Raw genomic sequence first — 20,687 nt, 5'->3', positions numbered from 1 at the left:
AGGACATGCTGGGATTCAACATGGCTGGGCTCCAATACCTGAAGAGAGAGATTGAAGCCAAGGGTGAGGTGACTTTCTTTGCTGATGCCAGTGACCATTTTGAGGAGAAGAAGAAAAAGAGGAAGAAGAAAGAGAAGCTGATTCTTGCAGTGGTTTAGCTCTTGCTCTCCATCATGGGGGTGCAATGAGTGGCTCACGCAGTGTCAGCATGCACCAGAAACCTGTCTTTGGGCTTGAGACAGTCTGCTGTTATGGACACTGGCTGAAGTGGACTCCAGAAGGCCTGTTCCTCTTAGAGTTGGGGGCTCTTTAGCTTTATCGACTCAGGGCATAGTGAGTTCTTTTCCCAGGGGTGAGATTGAACCCCCTCTGTTCTGCTGTTATATTTGAACCCTTGAATCGGCTTCATATATGCTGCCCTCCTCCCTTTTCTTAGCAGCCATTAGAAATGGTTTCATTTCCTCCTCCTGAAGCGGTCCAACTTTCTGTCAGTGTTTTAATTGAGTGAGGAGGATCAAGACATAGTTTGCAGACTCCTTGGGGTCCAAGTCATTTGTGTGGGGGCCGGTGGGTTGGCTTTGTGCTGGTCTTGCAACAGGGAGTGGCTTGTTGCAGATACAGGCTACACGCTTCTCACTGCAGACCAGGCTAAGGAACAACCCCCCCCCCCCCCCCCAGTGGGGCTGGTTTCTGCCACAGCTGCAGGGCCTAGCCCTACTGCGGTGTAGATCTGTTTTAATTATGTTCAGTGGGAGGGTGATTCCATGAAACCTTGTCAGAGGACTTCTCACAATTTATTGGCACTTTTTATCAAGCTTATCTGACATCTGGGCCCCAGAAATAGGCCTACCAGGAGCAAAGGGGAAGAGTGGAAGCGGGAGTTTTGCACTGTATTTGGAGAGGGCAGGTTCACTCAGTATGTGGAGAGGAGAGGTGTCATTTCTGTTGGGAGTGGCATAGAACTGGTACCATTCTGTCTCTGTCATCTGTTTAGATAAATCACATCTTCTGGAAATAAACCAGAGAGTAATCCTCTGCTGTTGCTGCTGTTTGTGGTATGTGCTGTTACGTCCTTAAAACTGTTGGTAACATAGCTTTCTGTGAACTTTGATAAAAACACCACTGCCCTCTGGTCTACAGAACATAATGTAGGGACTTGGAGCTGGACCTGTTTTTGGTTCAGGAATTGTCTAGATTTTTTAAATAACTGTTCCAGCTGTTCAGCTGATCATTGACCTCACTGACTTGCCATTTGTGAGCCCAGTTATACCCAAGCAATTCTGCTGAAGGCAACTAAGTGGCTGATGTATATGAGGACAACAGAACTTTTTACTGTTGGTGATGCCATGTAAAATAGAGCAGACCCAGCCTGACTGTCCAATCTTAGAATGAATTTGCAAGGTGTATATGGGGGAAAAAAATCCTCTTTATTTGCTATGAAGTCAAAGAGGAGGATAAAAGTGGAATCTCGCAATGGTGTTTAATCCTTTTACAGCTAACCTGATGTTTGCTCTCTATTCTTTGGGAAGCTGTATTATAAGGTCAGGATACAGCATCATGGGAGAACTGATCTGATGCAGTAGTTAAAATATTTTAATCAAGTTAGGTGTGAATGAATTGAGTCACTATATTTATGGGGGAAAAGTTGATACAATAATAGTTAAGTAAAATGCAGGTATGTTGGTACTGCTGGTTTTGGTGTTGCTCCTCCAGTGCTCTGATCTGCAATGAAAGAATAATGAAAATTAACAAGAGTTAATTAAGAGGTGCAAAGTTCTGCAGCCACGATACTAATCCTCCTTCAAGTATCTGTTCACATGCACATTCTCCCTCATGGATGTGTGTCAATACCTTGTTCTTTGACCAGACATTTTTGCTTTCATAGTTACTCATAAGAGTGCACCTCAGCCTAGGTCTTGTGTTGCCTTGCTGAAGGTGTAGAGAGCAGTACATGTTTCCTGTTCATCATTTCGTCTCACCCTAGTTTCATGTGCCTACTGACTTGAGCCTTAGGAAGCATTCGGGGCAGGGGCAAATGAAGGCAACACAGGAGCTCTTCTATTGTACATGTGCTATAAGTGAACTGAATCACCTCATCTTTAACCCTTGATGACGCAAGGTTAAAATTGAAGTAAATCTGCTCTATTGATATGGCTACAGACTCCTGTGTTGCAGTGGAACAGCTGCTGCCTGGTCAGGAGTGGCACCTCACTCTTCCCTTTTGAAACTGCTCCAAGTACATTTTTCTCCATGTCCTTAGACTCATTTTTTTTTTTTCTATTCCCCCAACACCTTTACTATCCTGAGAACATCTGTAAGAGTTGTTCTTGTGTACTGTCTTTTGGGGGAATCCACAGACTTTGCTGTCACCTAGCACCTCAGCACTAATGCCAACTCCTCCCACCTTTGTAATAACGCCATAGGTAATATTCTGCGGCCTGGACACTTTTTGTGGAGTGTCCCCATTTACTAAGTGAATTTGCTCTTTTTCTTTTTCTCCCCTTCAGTTCAGACAGGGGGACCCCGCCCCCCTTCTTTTTTTGCCCTCTGACGTGGCCTTGTTTTTCTCAGCTTTCAACCATGCCCCTTGTGCACTAGTTTCATACTGTCGTCTAACAGCCGCATGCGGTGTTTATTCTGTCGGAATCTCCGCTCACTGGGCTTATAGACCCCTTGAGGACATTTTTTCACTCTGGCCTTAAGTGGACTCCTTTTTCAGGGTACTGGTGAAGATCCTTTTTGGGCACTGAATCCCCAGCACCTCTGGTACCATTGCATCATATGTGCTTGCCAAAAAACAGAAGTCACAAGCTGTAATATGTTGACTTAATGGCCCACAGGATACCATATAATGATGGTTAGAAGGCAGCAGTACGCAACAGGTCCCCAGGTGGTGTACTTTCTCCAGCTCTTCTTTATGCTATATTTGAGGCTGACTAAAGGATCTGGGCCAGTTCAGGTGGGTCTGTGGAACTAAGCATTCTAGGTTGGGAGGGTCTGTCTTGGCAGTCAACCCTATCCTGACAGTACTGGGGTATCCAATATGACCATATTGGCTAGGTTAGGTATAGTGCATGATGTTAGAGACCATGGGCCACATTCCCTCTTGGTCAGCCTCTCGGTACCAGTCCCAAGATGCATGGCTTTATCCTTCATACGAGGATGAAGTTGGTGGTGAGGATGTTCTAAATTAGTGTTCAGGTCCCTGCACTGTAGCCTAAGGTTACTGATGAAGGTGAAAACTAAGGGCATTCTTGCTTTGAGGGAGCAGTAGATGTCTGTTTAGTTGGGGCACTGAGATAGTACTGGTACAAAGGAGAATTGGATGGTGCTCCATACGTTAATAATGTTGGTTGTTGCAGCATGGGGAGGCTGTGTGGTGATGTGGATATTGAGGTAATTTTGATGGCACCACCATGTTGGGGTGAGCAGTGGATGCTGCTGAGTTGTCTGAGGAGGGGAGTTCTCAGCACTGCTGTATCCAGTTGTTCTGGAGTGCCATTTTGGTGCCCTTTCTTGGTACCATGGCTAGCATGACCTTCAGCAAGAATCACGTGGACAATGGTGTCTCAGGAGACAAGTGATGCTTTATACTTGGAGAGGATTTGGTAGAGCATCTGCCTTGGAGAGCTTCTGCCCTTGTCTTTGACAGTCTCTTGTCAGGTTGGTGTTTATGTTGCTTCTGTGTGGTATATGTTGTTACCCTAGAAGTTGGTGAGCCCACTCTTGTGCAGTGTGGCTCCAAGGGACTATGTCCAGGGGACTCTGGTGATCCCAGGGCAGCAGGTGATATCATGGCTTTGCTCATAAGAAATATCTGCAGTCTCCCTGGTTCAGGAGGCAAAATAATTGCAGATACTGTGAATTCCCCTCAGACCAGGCATTTCAAGATGCCCATCATATGTGAACCATACTCTCTCTCACCTGAGGGGCTATATTTTAATCCTAGGGAACTAGAATAGCCAGGCAGAATTCAAGTCTAGCTCAAAGAACTACCAGCAGTGTGACATTTTCCAAAGAAGAGATAAAAATACTACTACACAACTAACTGGCTCAAATTCCAGTGTACGAGCTTCTAACAGTTAAAGCACAGAGGGCAAGCCACTCCTGTTTTGAAATTAGAAGGGGAAAGATTGTGGTTGGCATGTTCCATCTTTGGCACAGATTGCAAAGACGTGTGTGTGTGTGGACCAGATACCACTGCCCCAAAAATTCATGCCATACCATTAGCTAAATGAGAGGATGGGTTGGCAACTTCAAGTCCCCTCCCTTAGCAGTAAAGAGAACACTGGTATGTTGCCCAAGGGAACAGAAGCCTGCTTCATTGTAGGCAGTTTCCTGGATGCAAAAAGGTGCTGTATGGCTCAAGTACTGATGGTGATGGTATATGCACAGAGAAACTGGAGTCAGAGAACAGTCAGAGAAACTGGAGCTCCAGCTCCATGTTACAATTGATCTGCAGAAGTAAAGCTGCTGGTTTTTTTTTATTAGAGTTGCCATCAGTGTCAAGAGGTCACCAGTAAGACCTGTGATGGGGCCATCCTGGGGCTGAGATCTTATGTCTGCCCAGACTTGCCTGCTACAACTTACTGGTTTAATAACCTGGTGTTCTAAATGGGAGGCTGCCCATTATAATGCCCCAAGGCCAGGGGGTGCAATCCATGGCTCCGTATCATCCCTACATCATGGCCCATGCCTCGCAGATGGCATCCAGAATCTTATTGTATTCCCAGCCTGAAGCTGGACCAACTTAATTCTCTGTCAGGCCTCTCACACGCTGCTCTGTTCTGAGTCTCACTCATACCGCCCCCCTCTCACTGGGGCCTCTTGTAGTCTGCCCTCTCTCACTGGGCCTCTTTCATGCTGCTCTGTACTGGCCCTCCTTCACGCTGCCCAGCTCCACTGAGCGGCTCCCATAGGCCATTAGGCTTATCAGTTTCACTCCTGACTGGCTGACATGCAGCCTTTTGGGCCTCTCCTGTGACCCCCATCTGGGTAGTGACCGGCCAATTCACCAGACATTGGGCTAACTTTGCCCTAGCCCCTCACCAGGTGCTTCTACACATACAAAACACACTCTTGTGGGGGTTGGCCCATGTGCTGCCCTTTTGGCCATCCTTCAGCCCTACTCAACACCCCCATTGATGCAGCCCTTCAGACTGGCCTTCAGCTCTACTCTGCATCTTGCTTATGCAGCCCTTCAGTTCGTAAAGACCCTCCATATTCTGTATGGGCCCACCAAATACCTTACTGCCCTCCTCTGGGGTCAATCCCCTGCCCTCTCCCTTGGGGCTATCCAGGATCTTGCATCCCCCTAGGTCTCAGGTGTCTGGAGACATGCCTGGCCCTCTTACGCACCATGTTGTGGGGGCTAGGGATATTAAGGCGCCCCTATGCACCTTTCACCGGGGAGGTTAGCGGTCCTGGCGTTTGAATGACACTGCCCTGCCACAGGCAGTCCCTCCAGGCTTCTGTACCCCAGCACAGTGCAGTTTCAGGTCAGGCCCAGGACCAGGAGCCTCCTGCCATCCCCATAGCTCCTGTCCTTACCTCCAAGATGTTGTGAGCAATGGGTCAGCCAGGTGATGTTACTCCCTCAGCTGCAAGCAGCAAACTGCTGCCTCTGCCTGGCTTGTCTAAGTTTGAAAATGGCTGCCTTAATCAAGAACCTGTCAGTTGCCTGATCCAGCCCTTAAAGCAGCAGGCATCAAAGGTGCATGGCCATAACCTGGTTTTAAGCAGTGAAGAATATAGAAAGAGACCGATTTATTAAGGCTTGGCTGCAGGTAAATCCCAAGGGCAATAGGCTCAATAAGGTGTTTAATGTGGAGATGATAAGCAGAGGCTTTTGAAACACTGAGGAATAGGAGGGGGCTCAGCTGTGAGTGTCGCTTCTGGAGCTGAGCAACTGTAATGACATGTAAACTTCCAGCTGTCAAGCCCTTTTTTTTACCATCATCTACTGCTCTTCTTTAGTCCACCAGGCAGATCCTCCATGTCTGTCTTCTGTTATCAGCAGTACTAGGCTCGAGGATGAGTCACTAAGATGATATTTGGCCAGTTTTGGAAATAGAAGTTAATATCATTCCTCTGACGTACTTACATTATATGGGCAGTTTGCGGGGCAGCACAATCCTGAAGGTGGGTGTGGTGCTTTCAGAAACTAGCCGGACCACTGCTGTCTCCCTGTCCTGCGGATAGCTCTCTGGCCTGCTCTCGTAGATACTGCCCATTAACACAGGTAATGTACTTGTTAAGGTTCTGTTTGGGGGTTTTTTGGTAAGCAAAAAAAAAAAAAAAGGAACATTGGCACCTAGAGGCCCAGAGGTACTGGATCCTTCAAAAAAACTTAAAACTGAACTGCAGACCCCACCCGGAACACTAGAGGTCAGACAGCCAATTTTTGCCAAAGTAACATTTTGGGGGGGAAGCAGAAACAATGCAAAATCATATTAATTACAAAAAAGTAAGGCTACACAGGACCTTATGTGGTCATTTAGTCCAATCCACTGCTCAAGGCAGGATCATCCCTATCCAAACCAACCATCACAGACAAGTGTTTGTCTAACCCCTTCTTAAAAACTTAGGGAGCAAACTGGCACATACACAGCTATTGGGCATAATGGTTGAAATGTCAATAATGCCCTTTGATTTGCCACATGTAAAGCAAAGGGATGATAGAACTGCCAGTGTCCTTTCATGGCAAGGATATGAAGAAGTATTAAAATATGCTAAAGAGGTCCACGGAAGGGGGCCACATCTGCTATAGAGAGAGGCAAAAATCTCCAGTCTGTACCAACCTGACCATGGAGTGAAATTCCTTCCTGAGAATCTGAGTTTGACAAGAGGAGCAAAATCCCCTAGGCAGTAACCCATAATTTTTTAATCCCAGGATGAGAACTGGCATACCCAGTCAAAATCCCCAGCCTTGACTGCAGCAACACACGATGCTTCTGAAGAAGGTAAAGAAAACAAAACCCTGACACCTGTAGCAACTGGAAGAGAAAAAAATTCCTTCCTGGCCCCATGCGGTGAATAATAATGCCCCAAATGCGTCAGATAACCAGACACCTTCCATGGTGCTCTAAATCCTGAGTACTAAAACCACACCTCCATGCATTGTACACCCTGACTGAAGAGTTAGAACTGTCACCCTATTCCCTCCATAAACTTATATCATCTTTTTTTTTTTTTTTTTTAATCTGCTTGTGAAGCTCTGCTTCATTCCCTTCCTGCTGAGCATAGTCCTCTCCAATAAATAGAAATCTGCTCTGGGCTTCAGAGCTCTTCTCAGGGTCTTTGAGCCATGCTCTGGCAGGTCTATAGGGTGTATGTGTGTGTGTGTGTATGTGCATCTCCTAGGTTTTCCAAAAGTTGCTCCTTACAGAATACTTAAGGCATTGCTTCTCCCATAGTGTTGCAGGTGGGAGAGAAAATGTGGAAGGATGAAAGGAAACAATCCAGTGACGTGAATCAGAACTGGGTGTGTGAGTTCAACTCAGCTCAGAAATGATTGACAGGGTTTGCCTGGGCTAATGTAAAATTTTAGGTTGGTTTCAGTCTGTCACTAGACAGCTATTCACAACGCACAGCTCTGTTGTAAGTGGTTCTAACTCCTGTCACTGTCAGAAAGGCTTGAATTCCTCCCCCTCTAAATAATTCAGGACTGAGGGTAACTGATGTGTGGATAGGACACTTAATGCAGGGCTGTACAGAAGACTTGTGCCTATTTTGTAGCCTCATTTCTGGGCCTGTCAATCCCATACCTGTTAACTAGGCCCGTGCGAGTTGGCAGCGATCCGATCTGGCTTCAGATCTGGCCGCTTCGGACGGCCGTGAGCCGAACTGAAGCTCCGGACTCGTTTACTGCTTTGATCCGGCCGAAGCGGCTCTGAAGTTTCGGAGCCACTTTGGAGATCCAGCTATAGGCTATAATAGGGGATGATTTAAATATGTATAACTTTTGTTACTTTAGCTCCGATTTGGGTGCAAGTTGCAGGGGTGGTAGCCTCTGCTGAGAGCATGAAGCCTGTCAAGTTTCAAGAAGATCGGTGCAGGGGTTTGGGAGGAACTGCACCCCAAATTCTTGAAAGCAAAACTGTCATGTCTGTGTTACACCACAAGGGCTGAAAACTGCAGGGGTGCTAGCCCCTGGTGAGGCCACAAAGCCTGCCAAGTTTCAAGAAGATTGGTGCAGGGGTTTGGGGGGAACTGCACCCCAAGCTGCTGACAGGCAAAACTCGTCGTGTGGGTGGGTGCTTGGGTGAGGGGTTAAATCTAGTGCAGGCCTGAGTGCTGGGCCCTGCCAGGCCACAAAGCCTGCCAGCTGTGTCTCTCGCTGGGGGAGTCTGTCATCCAGGGCCCTGCACCCCAAGCTGCTGACAGGCAAAACTCGTGGGGGGGGGGTGTGTGTGTTAAAGTGTGCCCTTCCTGGTGCTGGGGCCCCTGCACAACACGGCAGTGTGCCCCAGTGAGGTCTCCTCCCCTACAGCCTCACGCCCAGTCCTCTACTTTACGTGAATAAACTAAAATAAAATAACTTAGCTGGCTTAGCAGCAGCAGCATCAAAGGTATCCAAATGGAACTGTCACAAAGCCTTTCTTTTTATAAAGGAATTGACAGCAAGAAGTAAAGATGTTGTGTTGTGCTGTGTTGGACATATGATGTTACTCATGGTATGTGATGGCTTACCTTGTGTTTTTTATGTCTATATGTGTGTTGTGGAAAAAAAAGGAGTACCTAAAAAAAAAAAAATGTATCTTTTGAAGCTTTAGGGTTGAAACCCCGTTTGTCAGGCTGAGGAAGTACATCCTTGGTCCTGGATGGAAGGAATAGTAAAGAAGCCAGAGGCTGGCCTGGCCCACAATGCAGGCAAGAAAAAGCCAGTCAGTGAAAATGGAAATGGAGGCGTCAGAGGGGGAGGGGGATGTAGCAGCACAGATAAAAGTGCAGAGGTGCCTGGGGTGTCAGATGTCCGGCAGGTCACAGCATGCCAGAATTCCACTGTGTATATTGAGTCCATGAGTCCCAGCTCTGAAAAGTGGTTTGTACATTCAAACAAGCACCTAACCTCATCACCAGAACTGAAGCCAACTTCTTACACCTCAAAACTCAAAACCTGCCAACTATCTCCAGTACCCCCACAAACTGCACACCAGAATCTATCAAAGACAACAATACCCAACTACCTGTGAGGGCACATTCCTCACCAAAAAAACTCTGCCTCCAGTCTCTCAGGCCTGATCCTGGGAGGGAACAAATTACAATGCAAACCACTTTTCAGAGCTGGGCCTATGAACTGCACTTCATCAGCCTCCTAGGCAGTAGGTACAGAAACTCATGGACTCAATATACACTGTGGAATTCTGGCATGCTGTGACCTGCCAGACATCTGACACTCCAGGCACCTCTGCACTTTTACCTGCGCTGCTACATTCCCCTCCCCCCCCCCCCCGATGCCTCCATTTCCATTTTCACTGACTGGCTTTCTTGCCTGCATTGTGGGCCAGGCCAGCCTCTGGCTTCTTTACTATTCCTTCTATCCAAGACCAACTGCAAGTACTTCCTCAGCCTGACAAAGGGGGTTTCAACCCTAAAACTGGTATCCTGGGCAGCTAAGCTGAGCTGAACGGGAGCCTCACAACTGCACTGCAACCAACACATCAGGCCTGTCAAAGACATGACAGGTCTGGGTGTTCCCCATCCAGGAAATTGTGCGTGCATGCATTAGCTGGAAGTTATGGCACCTCCTACCTGCCTTTCACCAGGAGATCATTGGTCCTGGCATTTACGGGGCTGCCACGCTGCCAGCAGTCCCACCAGGCCTCCCTGCCCTGGCAGGGTGCAGTTTTAGTGGACACGCCCAGGACCCTGGGGCCTTCTCCTTCCCCATAGCCCCAATCCCATACCTCCAAGTTCGTTCTGGGAGGTGAATGAGCTCAGCAGGGGCATGTTCTTTCCCTGCTGGCTAGTGATGCAGTTAGTGCCCCCTCCAGCTGAGAGCAGGGCTTTACTCAGCTTTTAAACAATTCAAAAAAGGAAACTGGTGCAGACAGAGTGAGGAGGTTGGCACTCAGTCCGTCTGCAGGTGGAGCTTGGGGAACCCCAGCAGCAGGAGGTTCACCTTTAGGAACACCAGCTGCTCCACCAAGGTAGGATCCAAGCAGGTGCAGCAGGGTGTCACAACATCCCCAGTAATGCTGAACAACCTCTCACTTGGAACACTGGTCGGTGGATGGAACAGGTGTTGCCAGGCAACAATGGCCAGATCCTGTCACACCTGCCTTTAGTTTGCCCAGTAGGCCAAGGCATTGCAGTCCAGTGGCTCCACATCCTTAGCGAGATAGATAGTCACTGAAGCCTTAGTGCTACCTGCCCGAGGCTGGGGTCTGGTGCGTTTGGACCCCAGCATTGAAGCCGTGCCCATGGCCTACATTGGCAGTGGCTGGTGTGAAGGAGACTGGCTGGTGGTGGGAGTACTGGCACAGGAAAGTGGATCCCCCTCTTCCACATCCCCTTGCCTCTGCACTTTGGCCTCCCTGACTTTGTTCACCAGCACCTGTGTCCAGTGATCAAGGGTTTTGGGGCTGCCAGTGCCCATGCTCCCCTTCACCCTCGGGTTGCATATGCCCGCCACCATGTGGACCATACTGGACCGGAAGGGATTCAGCTGTCTCCTGATGCTCTCCTTCAGCCGCTTCACTATTGCCTACACATCTGGTGACAGTGGCCTGCTCCAGCCAGGAACACTGATCCCCTGGAACTTCTCCATTTGGTTCTCCAGTTCCCTTACTAGGGGGATCACCTTGCTGAGGAGGGCATCGCCAGCGCTAAGGGTCTCAGTGGCCTCGAGGGAAGGGCTTGAGGATGACCAAGATCTGGGAGATGGTACTTCACTCAGCTCTGTTCCGGGGGCCACTGATCCTAATCTCCTCAAGCAAGGCCATCTTATGGATGACCTTCTGTTGCTCCACCAAACTTTCAGACATCAGGTATGTGGAGTTCCACTGAGTCTCCACATCCTGTATGATTCTGTGCTGCAGGATACTCAGCTCTGCCTGTCTCTCCCACAGCATCTTGCCCCCCTTGATGCTGCGGTGGAAGTAGCCTGCCACCTTCCTGCATTTTGAAATTGGCTGGCTTGTAGCAGTACTGGTGGCGGCGCTATCAGCAGCAACCCTGTCCCCCTCTAAGGCATCCCACACTATTAGGTGTAGTAGTCTGTGTGCCACACAGCAGATGCCAAAAAAGTTGGCATCATGGACAGCCTTCACCATATTGGCCCCGTTGTCGGTGACCATGAACCCGCCGGTGAGCTCGGCCTGCCCAATGAGCCACCCCTGCACCATGTGGTTCATGGCCCCCATGATCTCCCTTGCTGTGTGGGACTCATCCAGCACCTTGGCTTTCAGAAGAGCCCACCAATGGCCTGACTGAGTGCACCAGTGCCCTGTGAGGGAGAGGTAGGCGACATCGCCACCCCAGCTTCTTTGGATGTCGGAGGTGAAGTGAAAGGATACCTGCAGCCCTGCCTTTCGCAGCTTCTCCCTCAAGTACTCCCTGCATGCCTCATACAGGGAGGGCACCACTGCCCTGCTAAAGGTGGTGCGTGTGGACACTTTGTAAAATGGGGCCAGACATGCTACGAACTGCCTGAACCCTGGCTGCTCAACCAGGGAGAAGGGCTGGCTATCCAGAGCAAGCATCTTCCAATGCTCTGGGTGATCTCGCTCGCCTTGGGTACGTACCCCCCTTTCTGTCCACCTTTCCCCCACTGGTCCAGGGTGGCCTGCCTCTGCTTTGTCAGCAAGGGGGATTTGGAGCGAGCAGGGGACTTCCCTTTCGGCACGTTCGCGCTGGTGCCAGGCTGAGCAGGAAGAAGGGCAAGGAGGTGGTGCCTCCTCAGATGCAGCAGCATTGCCGTGGTGGAGAAGTGTCTTGCGTCCTTACCACAGCTCATGTGCCTTCAGCAGTGCTGGCAGATGGCAAACCTGGGATCATCTGCCACCTCAAAATGATCCCACACTACTCTACTCCCCCTGCTTCTGGGTTGAGGGTGAGGATCCTGCCTTTTCCCCCTTCTCAGCCGGCTGAGGCTGAACAGCAGGAAGAGCTGCCTCAACTGAGCCACTTGCCTCCACAACCTCAGCCTCCTCCGAGGTGCTGCTTTCCAGAGGAGATCTGGGTCTAGGGGAAATTTGAAGGGTGTGGAGCACAAACTCTGATTCCCCCTCAGTCCCCAGAATTGCCTGAGGCAGCGCACTCAGCATCCCGGGTTCCAGCTCTAGCTCCTCCTCTGGCAGTGGGAGGCTCACGATGAAAGATGACATTGGGGTGGAGGAGGCAGTGATTCCACTGCTGGTGCCCACTTCTGGACTGAGGGGAGGTGGTGCAGGTGCAGGGACGTCAGGTGCAGACACTGCTCCCACCTCCTGGCTTCCATGGGCAGGACTGATGTCATGGCTGCTTGGGAATAGAATGCGTCTGTGTTTGAGGGGGCAGGGCTTGCAGCTCTAGCTCTCCCCCTGCCCCCTCTCCCTCCCCTGCCAGAAGGCCTGGCACCTACCTTTCCAGCACGCTTTCTATTGATCTTTCCTGTGCTGTAAAAGGTCTGTGTGTGTGTGTGTGTGAATCCTTTTGTATTGTACGTTTTATTCCCTCTGTTGCGTGCATGCACTGGCCTCTTCTTTGAATGTTTGCTTTGGTGTTAAGGGTTATGTAAAAATTGTGTGCTGTCTGTCTTCTGCTATGAATATCTGATTTTTTTTTTCTATATTGTGTGTCTCTGTCTCTGTGCATGCGTGCATGCATGCAAGCAGTCTGTGCCTCCCTGCACAGTGATAGATCACACTGGCTGGGAAAACACATCTTTCTTTTTGCAGTTTCCAAAAAAAAAAGGGCAAATATAAATTCAAAGAAATAAATTGAATTGCAATACTAATAATAATAGCTCAGCTCAACGCAGCACAGCTCTTCTGAGCTGAGCTCGGCTCAACCCACTCCTTCGTAACAAGAAAAAGGACCAGGCAAGTTCGACTAGTACTGAGCCACAAGGTCTCAGTCTAAGCGTTCATGTCTCACAAAGGTCCTGACAGGCACCAAGTTGTGAAAGGGTACCGAATGCCTCAAACCAGAGGCTTTTATGCTGTTTCCAGTCCCACCCCACAGATGCTGCCATTGGAAAGGCAGCCAGTGAGAAATCCTTCTCACTGTCTACCTACAGATGTCAGTCTTTCCCTCCCTCCCCTGCTTCCCTTCCCCGCTCCCCCTCCCTCTTCTAATTGTCAATCAAGATGTCTGGAGCGGGTCCGACGCACTTCGGACGCACCAACCTGCTTCAGATAACTTTGCTGAGGCCTTGGGTTGATCCAGGCATGCCACTTCGGATGCCAAAGTGCCGAACCCTCACTCTACAGTCTGACCATGGACTAAAATTCCTTTTTGACCCCAAATAATGGCAATCAGTCTGACCCTGTGCAAATGGGCAAGACCCTTCAGCCAGGAGCCTATGGCTTTGGTCCCAGCAAGAGCATTGGCACACCCAGTGAAAGTCCCCAGCCTTGGGTGTAGCCAATGTCCAATGCCTTTGGGAAGGCTTAAAAAAACACTTGTAGCTGGGATCAGAAAAAGCTCTCACTGTCTTTTCCAAACAGCCCACCATATGAACAGGAGGTGGAGTTTTCAACTTGGCTGACACGGTCCATCATTATCACAAAGGAGGCTTAATTACAGCTTTGGAAAATCCCTGGGTCCGACATTGTGTGGTACCTTTATGTGATAGCTCAGCAAAGGATATTTGCTTCCACAGGCAGGAAGAGTGTCTCTGTTTCTGTTAAAATTTCAATATGACAGGAAATTTCTCCAGGGCCTTCAGTACCTTCTTTTCCAATTACCATGGCATAAATCTCAATCTCCAGTTCAACCTGCAATCCTGCTGCCACCTGGTAGAAACAAAAGAATCATGCACAGGCAGTAGTAACATTACAAGGGTAAAACTGTCATTATGCCTTATAAGTGATGACACAAATATATGGGGCTGATGTCATCTTCCTGGACTTTAGGAATGCCTTCGACACAGTTTTGCACCCTATTCTCATTGGGAAGCTAGCAGACTGTGGAGTGGATGCCTACACGGTCAGGTGGGTGGCCAACTGGCTTAGGGACCGCACCCAGAGAGTGGTGGTGGATGGTTCCTTCTCGGCCTGGAGGGAGGTGGGCAGTGGGGTCCCGCAGAGTTCAGTCCTCAGACCGATATTATTTAATATCTTCATCAGCGATTTGGACAAGGGCGTGGAGAGCACCCTCTCCAAGTTTGCTGATGATACCAAGTTATGGGGCAAAGTTAGTACACTGGTGGGCAGGGAGCAGGAGGCAGGGTTGGATCAAGGTTGGCAAGGTTGACAGGGTTAGTACACTGGAGGGCAGGGTTGGATCAATGGGCAGGGAGAAATAGGATGCAATTTAATAAAGATAAATATAAGGTACTCCACCTGGGAAGGAGGAACCCCCAGCACACCTATAGGTTGGGGAGTGTCCTTCTCAGCAGTTTGGAGGCAGAGAGATGAACATGAGCCAGCAGTGTAACGAGGCCATCAACAAGGCCAATCACACCTTGTCATGCATTAGCAGGTGCATGACTAATAGAACAAAGGAGGTGATGCTCCCCCTCTATGTGGCACTGGTCAGGCCGCCGTTGGAGTACTGTGTCCAGTTTTGGGTGCCACACTTCAAGAGGGACTCAGGGAATCTCAAGAGGGTCCAGAGGAGGGCCACTCTCATGATTAGTGGCCTTCGTGATAGACCCTACAGGCGGAGGTTGACAGAGCTGAATCTCTTCCGCCTTCACAAGAGACGGCTGAGGGGAGATCTTGTGGCCGCCTATAAATTTATTAGGGGAGGTCAACGGCGAATAGGGGAAGCGCTGTTTACTAAGGTGCCCCAGGGAGAGACTAGGAATAATGGGTGTAAACTAGTTGAGAATGGATTTAGGTTAGATATTAGGAAAAAAATGTTCACAGTAAGGGTGGCCAGGATGTGGAATGGGCTTCTAAGAGAGGTGGTGCTATCACCTAGCTTGGAGGTCTTCAAGAGGAGGCTAGATAGTCACCTGGCTGGGGTCATCTGACCTTGGTCCTCTTTCCTGCCAGGGGCAGGGGGTCAGACACGATGATCCATTGCGGGTCCCTTCTGACTCTACAATCTATGAATCTATGAACCATGACCAAAGCCTCCGCTTTGTCCCACTGGTATCTGTTTTCACTCCTGTCACAAATTTTCCTTTGCAGTAAGCTGGATGCTGTCATTTGATTTTGGTCTATCCATGCTTAATGGAATCAAAAGACCTACCACTTAACACTCGGTACACTTTCTCCCTGATGTGGAAGACTGTTTAATATGTGACTCTTCAGACATACACATCCTGGAACATGTATATAGGCACCTTTGTGGCATCTGGTACTCCACAGGCGGGAGGAAAAGGTGATGAAGGTAAACCTCACAGCCTCTCACTTCTCCAATATTAGGCCTCAGTTAGCTCAATTATCTACCACCCATGTCCCCATACCAACATTGTAGGAGCCTCCTGGGAAAATTTTTCGAAGCTTTGAGGGCCAATATGAAACTGCCTGAAAACAAAGGATATTCTGCTGAAAGGTACATAGGCTGTACACAACTTACAGGCCCTGGTGTGTAAATCACTCTTAGGCCAGTGCTGGGAGGTGGCTGCTTCACCCGAAACCTGTTGGAGAATAAAGACAGTCAGTCTGCCATTTAGAACAACTCAGGACATATGGAAGAAGCGGTAGGGGAGCAGCAAGGTCATAGCTCCTACACATATACAAATGATACCAGGTCTTTCCAGATCTTCCACTTCATCACCATGTACTGGTTGTGGACATATTTCTGGGCTTCTGGTTCACACTGAATGTAGCCAGGCAGCTCTGCACCTGAGGTAGGCAGCTCTGTACCTGGGGCAGCGCTGGCTCCTGTGGTGCTGATCAAAGAGGCATAATCAGTTGTTGCTGTGCTGGCAGCTATTTTTGCAGGTTACTCTGCGAGCGGGGAAGGGTGAGGGCAGATCAAGGTGGAGGCAGAAAAGATTATTTGGGTGCGTGCTCCTCCCCCCCCCCCCAACACGGTAAGTCTGAGGGAAGGGGCGGGGGGAGAGGGAAGGGCTGTGGAGGGGTGGGGAAAATCGAGGCTCCAGTGGTGAGAGAGGGAGCTGGGCACAGGCAGGAGCAGGGGCTGGGGGGAGTGGACCTGGTGTGGCCGGGTAGTGGGACAAGCAGAGGCCTAGGGGCACGTGTTCCCAGACCTCCGCATGTCCCCCCTTCCCCCAGCCCCTGCTTCTGTTGAGCCTGGCTCCCTCCCTCACTGCTGGGGCCTCAATCAACACCCCGCAGTGGTGAGTGTGAGGGAGTGGAGCAGGAGCAGCTCATCTGGGGGTTGCACCAGGGGGGGCATGGGGGCATGTGTCCTGCTATCTACACATGGAGTGGGGCGGGGCAGGCTGGGGCTGAGGCAGCACCAGGCTCTTCCTAGCACAGCTCTTCTGCCACGTGGCTCTCAGGCCAGGCGGCAGCATTGGTGGCACTGGAAGTGGGGCTGCAGGCACCCGAAAACTTGCTGTAGCCGCCCCGTCCCCTCTGTGCCACGGCTGCCGCCCGGCCTGAGAGCCACATGGCAGAATAGCCATGCTGGGAAGAGCCTGGCACTGCTCTGCCCCCAGCCTGCCCCACCCCATCCCGTGTGCAGATCCGGGGTCATGCACCCCCCACCCATGCCCTCCCAGGCTGTGTGTCCTCCCCTCTCCATGGCCTCAGGCTCCCTAGACTGAGATCGACTGTCAGAGGCTCCATGACTGACTAGTCAATCGGGATAGACCGGTTGGTGATCATTGATGTAAAGGGACCAGAGGTGCATAACTCTCAAACCTCATTAGCCATTTCCTACTTCCTTGAGATCAAACACAAGGCAATTGTCCATTTAAGCCTTGTATCAGTGGTGTATGCTGTAGCTTTCAGCACCTGGGATGGAGTTTGGGACTTAGGATGAGCACAGTTTTTGTATAGTAGCAGTGTGAACAGAGGCAGGGGTTGCCTAACCAGAAAGGCTAGGCTAGTTAGAACCCAGTGACACCAGGACCAGCAAACAGAGCAGTAAACAGGTATGTTTGCTGGGGACTTTGCCCAAGCCCTTTTCTTATGTTTCTTTCATTGTAAGCCTGCTGAGTGGAGGCAGGTAAAGGAGGAAGAGGGGGTTTTCCAGGAAGTAGCAGCAGAGGACGAAGGAGGAGCTAGCAGGACAATCAACAGAATGGCTTCTGTCACTGCCAGCTCTTCCTCTGCCTGTACCTGTGTGGGCTTTGTCCTGGCACAGCCACCAACCACAGAGGTTCTACCCACATTCTGGTCTGGCTTTGCAGGGGCTGCAGCCTGCATTTCCTTGATAAAGACATCCAGGTGGGGGTGTGCCTGTGCTGTGAGAGGTGCCTCCTGGTGGATTTTTTCAGGAATCAGGTAAAGGAGCTGCAGGAAGTGGTGGATAGGCTCAGAAGCATCTGTGAGCAAATGGCCTTCATTGACTCAATACATAGAAACCCCCAGCTTCTTGGAAAAGGAACAACCAAAGAAGGCATTGGAAGAAACAAAAGACAGATATTCAGGAGGGTGGAAGCTGGCAGCTTATCACCTCTGGCAGCAGGCAGCACTCCTCTTCTGAAACCTGTGGCAGTCCAGCTGGAGAACAGGTATGAAGCCCTAGCATTGCAGGAGAGGGAGCCTACTCCAGTGCCATGGGAGGCCAAAGACCATATCCTTAGGGGTGGAAGGATTGAGACCACTGCTGCCAAGAGGAAACCACAGGTGGTGGTGGTGGTGGTGGTGGTTGGCAGCATGATGTTGAAGGATAGCCAACATGGTTTCATTGAGGACAGATCATGTCTGACAAACCTCACCTCCTTCTATGATTAAGTAATGCATTGCTTAGATGTGGGAGACATGGTTGTTGTTATAGACTTGGATTTTAAAAAAGATCTTTGATATGGTCTCCCATGACACTTATAAAAAAACAACAACAACTGGGGGATTGTGAGATGGCAAAGTCCATGGTCAGGTGGGTTGGGACCTGGCTAAGGGGTTGAACCCAGACAGTGTTAGTGGATGGGTCTGTATCATCTTGGCAGGAGGTGGCCAGTGCTGTCCTGTAGGGCTTGGTTCTTGGCCCCATGCTGTTCAACATATTTATCAATGATTTCGATGAGGATGGGGAAAGCACACTTGCTAAGTTTGTGGATGATACTAAGTTATGGGGAAAAGCAGTTACACTAAGGGATAGGATACAGATCCAAGTGGACTGGGACAAGCTGGAAAAGTGGGCAGAGCAGCACCAGATGCAGTTCAATAAGGAGAAATGCAGAGTGCTTCATTTGGGGAGCAGTAACCAGTGACATGAATATACATTAGGAGGAGATGTCCTGGCCAGCGTGATGGCTGAAAGGGACCTCTGGGTTATGATTGATCACAGGATAAACATGAGTCAGTGTGACGACGTAGTCAACAGAGCTAATAGCATACTGGGATACATCAGCCAATGCATCACAAGCAGGGCTAAAGAAGTGATACTTCCTTTCTACTCAGCATTGGTGAGACCCCAGCTAGAGTACTGTATCCAGTTCTGGGAGTCCCACTTCAAAAAAAGATGTAGAGAATCTTGAAAGGGTCCAGAGAAGGGCCACAAGAATGATTAAGGGCCTGGAGGACAAATCTTATGAGGAAAGACTAAAGGATCTGGGACTGTTCAGCCTGGGAAAGAGAAGACTGAGGGGGGACTAGGCCGTTTATAAGTATGTAAGGTGTGAATAGTGGGAGCTGGGAGACAAACTGTTCTCTAGAGCACCCCAGGGTAGAACAGGGAGCAATGGCCATAAATTGTTAGAGAATGGTTTTAGGATGGATGCAAGGAAGAACTTCTTCATGGTAAGGCAGGCCAGAATCTGGAATAGACTTCCCAAGGAAGTGGTGCAGTCCCCACCCTTGGAAGTCTTCAAGAGGACACTGGACAGACAACTTGCTGGGATCATTTGATCTCAGCAGTATTCCTGCCCAGAGCAGGGCGGGTTGGACTCGTTGATCTTTCAAGGACCCTTCCAGCCCTTAACTTTTATGATTTCTTTGAACCAGTCCTCCTCCTTCCTTTGCCCCTGGATCCCCTCTTGGACCTCACTAACCCAAACCGGGTCTGTTCATAGTTGGGCCTTCCTGGCCTATATATGCCTTGAGGGACCCATTGCCTTATTACGTGGCTCCAAACTGCTCCTTACACCCCTCCCATGCCTCACAGATGTCATTTGTCCAACCAGTCCCTTATAGGGACCACGCCCTGCTTGGTTCTGCTCCTTTTCTCTGATTTGGGCCAGAAGTTCTGCTCCTTTTCTGTGGTTGGGCCGCTTAGCTCAGGATCCACAGGGTCAGACCCGGCTTCTGGGCTCCAACCTTAGCGTTCCCCTACTGGTCTCTGGTTTAGCCCCCCTCAGGCTTTGGGCCTCTGGCCCTATCTTTGCCCTGCTCTGGGTGCTGGTCCCTTAGCCACTGTCTCTTTCCTACTCAGACACTGGGCCTTCTGGTCCCAGGATCTACCCCTTTTTGGGCTTGCAGGCCTCGCAGGCATGTGACTATGCCTTAAGCCTGACCCCAGTGGGGCTCAAGGCAATTACATGCTCCTAGGGCACTAATGAAACCTCCAAAACTACCCCTGAGTCCCCTCCACAAACCACCAATCAAACAGTAAGTTATATCCTGATGCTTTGCAGTGAGGCTTCTCTTACCCAGGTGTAGCAGGGCCACTATCATGCTAGAAGCCCTGAGAGCAACTCTGGGGTCAGCCTGGCATCCCCCTGCAGCCCTCTTAGCCGGGAGCATTTCATCTTAAGGTGTGCAGGGCTAGGCTCCCTGGCTTTCATCAACCCCAGGCTTCTATGCTATCTCCAGGTATAGCATGCTTACAGTTGATCTTCACCAGGTAGCCCCCCAGCAGGACTCCTTTTCCTTCTGTTTACAAAGACAGACTGTTGGTTCTGGCTCTGGTCAGGGCTTATGATGCTCAGAGCCCTGCCCCCTTCTGGTCATGTACTTTATTAGCTGGCCTGCTGGCAAGGCTGCTTATTAACCTTAGCCTGACTGGCTGCCTTTATCCAGTTCACAAAAACCCTTCCCTTAAAAGGGTCATTTGGCTTTTCCATAACAGAGTAAGGATTCCCTGTTACCCTGGCTACATACCCATCCCTTCAATGAGATAAAACTCAAAACGAAATCCTACAAAGAGTGGAAACTTGCATCATATTACTAGGGAAGAGTATAAGAGCACTGCACGGGGATGCAGAGAGAAAATGGGGTAGATGAAGATATGATTTGAGATGCAACTGGCAAGGGACACAAAAGAAAATAAAAAGGCATTCTGCAAGTAGGTTAAGAGCATACGGAAGACCAAAGAAACCATAGATCTCTTATGGAATGCAGAAGGAAATCTAGTTACAGATGATGCAAAGAAGGCTGAAGTATTTAATGTCTTTTTTACCTCAGCCTTAACACATAGGGGCAACTACCAGAAGATCAGTGCAGTTGTCAGTAAAGACAAGGAAGGAATACACCTTTATAGACTAAAGGCACCCCTTGCTAGACTCAAGGCACCCT

The 20,687-nt window shown here is 49.8% G+C and overlaps 2 protein-coding genes across 10 annotated transcripts in view; one reads left to right on the top strand and one right to left on the bottom strand.

The window, feature by feature from the left end:
• The window catches only part of WDR3 (WD repeat domain 3), a 30,921-nt gene extending 29,886 nt beyond the window's left edge, over positions 1–1,035 (top strand). For both annotated transcript variants that reach the window (XM_019496171.2, XM_006269376.4), the window contains one exon: positions 3–1,035. In XM_019496171.2, the coding sequence (XP_019351716.1) occupies positions 3–158 (156 nt within the window). In that variant the 3' untranslated portion in view covers positions 159–1,035. The remainder of the gene's footprint in view (positions 1–2) is intronic.
• A 371-nt stretch (positions 1,036–1,406) lies between these two features.
• Positions 1,407–20,687, bottom strand: part of SPAG17 (sperm associated antigen 17) — a 446,381-nt gene continuing 427,100 nt past the window's right edge. For 7 of the 8 annotated variants that reach the window (XM_059720343.1, XM_059720342.1, XM_059720336.1 and 4 more), the window contains 4 exons: positions 15,676–15,736; positions 13,796–13,940; positions 6,104–6,241; positions 1,407–1,722 (listed from right to left, as the gene is read on the bottom strand). In XM_059720343.1, coding sequence (XP_059576326.1) covers positions 6,105–6,241; positions 13,796–13,940; positions 15,676–15,736 — 343 coding nt within the window. In that variant the 3' untranslated portion in view covers positions 1,407–1,722; position 6,104. Of the gene's footprint in view, positions 1,723–6,103; positions 6,242–13,767; positions 13,941–15,675; positions 15,737–20,687 lie in introns of all 8 variants that reach the window. The other variant, XM_059720341.1, reaches the window with a different exon arrangement.

The sequence above is a fragment of the Alligator mississippiensis genome, chromosome 1 (assembly GCF_030867095.1).
Source record: "Alligator mississippiensis isolate rAllMis1 chromosome 1, rAllMis1, whole genome shotgun sequence".
Classification (NCBI taxonomy): Eukaryota; Metazoa; Chordata; order Crocodylia; family Alligatoridae; genus Alligator; species Alligator mississippiensis.
Note: the sequence above shows the minus strand (reverse complement) of the source record. Positions and strands in the feature narration are given on the sequence as shown.